The sequence below is a fragment of the Salarias fasciatus genome, chromosome 11, assembly GCF_902148845.1.
Source record: "Salarias fasciatus chromosome 11, fSalaFa1.1, whole genome shotgun sequence".
In the NCBI taxonomy this organism is placed as follows: domain Eukaryota; kingdom Metazoa; phylum Chordata; class Actinopteri; order Blenniiformes; family Blenniidae; genus Salarias; species Salarias fasciatus.
In genome coordinates, this window is record NC_043755.1 from 14,739,516 (window position 1) to 14,741,242 (window position 1,727).

General features: G+C 45.4%; 1 protein-coding gene across 1 annotated transcript; it reads left to right on the forward strand.

Moving 5' to 3' along the window:
* Window positions 1-1,727, forward strand: LOC115397055 (trypsin-3-like). The gene is made up of 5 exons (XM_030103218.1): window positions 1-49; window positions 151-304; window positions 959-1,221; window positions 1,333-1,469; window positions 1,578-1,727. The coding sequence occupies exons 1-5, from the start codon at window positions 10-12 to the stop codon at window positions 1,725-1,727; spliced, it is 744 nt and encodes a 247-aa protein (XP_029959078.1). The 5' UTR covers window positions 1-9.

Here is a 1,727-nt window from a genome sequence, read left to right on the forward strand (position 1 = left end):
ACAGCAGACATGGAGCTTTTCCTTCTCTTGGCTCTCTTTGGAGGAGCAGGTATGAAAGTCAACTCATGGCTCATGGTGGTGAACGATTGAGATCGACACCAAAACTAACAGAACTCCTTGATCGTGATCATTCGTTCATTCATATTTCAGTTGCTCTGGGCGAAGATGACAAGATTGTTGGAGGCTATGAGTGCAGGAAAAACTCTGTGCCGTATCAGGTGTCACTCTTCACTGGCTACAACTTCTGCGGTGGGATCCTGCTGTCGGACGAGTGGGTGCTCTCCGCTGCACACTGCAAGTCCAAGTAAGAAACAAGACCACCGGCTGGTTTTTACTGAGTTTTTACTGTAAAGAATGAATCCGACTGACACTGATGAACCCAAACTGGAGTTAGTTTCATGCAAATTCCAGCATAAATGAATGATAAAGCATGAAGTGACATAAGTACTTCTTGTAAAAGCATAATTACTGAGAAGTTTTGCCACTTTATTTTAGCAATGCAGCACTTCTCACACCCAAGAGATCCAGCATTCCAGCTTGATGCATTTAACTGGAAAATATGGAAAAAAAACCCCCCACTATAAACACATAAAACGTTGTGCAAGTGACAGTACATCTGTTCTTAATCAGACACACATGTATCTGTTCAATGACATCTAAACAACTTTTTTGAAATAGTGTACAGGCTTTCGCAACTTGATTTTGAAAACCATTAAGAACTTCACCCTCCTTCTTATTCTGTGATTTTTTTTACATATGTGATTGATTGTTTTCATTTTTCAAAATAAAAAAAACCCCACAATATAGACATCCGACTTTTTACACATTTAAATACATTTCATTAATCCATCCACCGGACGCCAGTTTTTCACAGAGCAAACACAGAGATCCAAGTTGTCACCAATTAAAACACCATTCACATTTTATTCACAAATGAAAAATAAACTGACTCTTCCAGGTCAGATGTGGAGGTCCGGCTGGGCGAGCACAACATCTTTGAGCCCGATGGAACAGAGCAGCACATTATGTCTGCCGAGTTCATCCGCCACCCCGACTACAACCCCCGGACGCAGGACGGCGACATCATGCTGATCAGACTGAGCCGTCCGGCCGTCCTGAACAGCTACGTCCAGCCTGCTGCTCTCCCTTCAAAGTGTGCCGCTGACGGGACGCTGTGCCAGGTCTCTGGATGGGGGAGTCTCCGTCCCAGTAACGAAGGATGTGAGTTTTTCCCGCCTGTGTGAAGTTGCTCTAAAAAGCCAGCCTGAGTTCAACTAAATGTGAAATTTTTTTTTCTTGGACACATCATTTTTTTTTTAAATCCCCCCACAGCGAGATACCCACATGAGCTGCAGTGCCTGCAGGTCCCTCTCCTGGACGAGGACACCTGCTTCAATGCGTATCCTTTCCAAATCACTGACAACATGATCTGTGCTGGATATCTGGAGGGAGGGAAGGACTCTTGTCAGGTGCACACACACACACACACCCACACACACACACACACACACACACAAACACACACTTTTAAAAAGGATGCACCACTGAGGGGTAATCTCTCTTCTTTCTAACCTCAGGGCGACTCTGGCGGTCCCTTGGTGTGTGAGGGAGAGATCCAGGGAGTCGTGTCTTGGGGCCATGGCTGTGCTCTGAGGAAAAAACCTGGCGTCTACACCAAAGTCTGCAATTATGTCTCCTGGATCCAGAACACCATGGCTTCAGGCTGA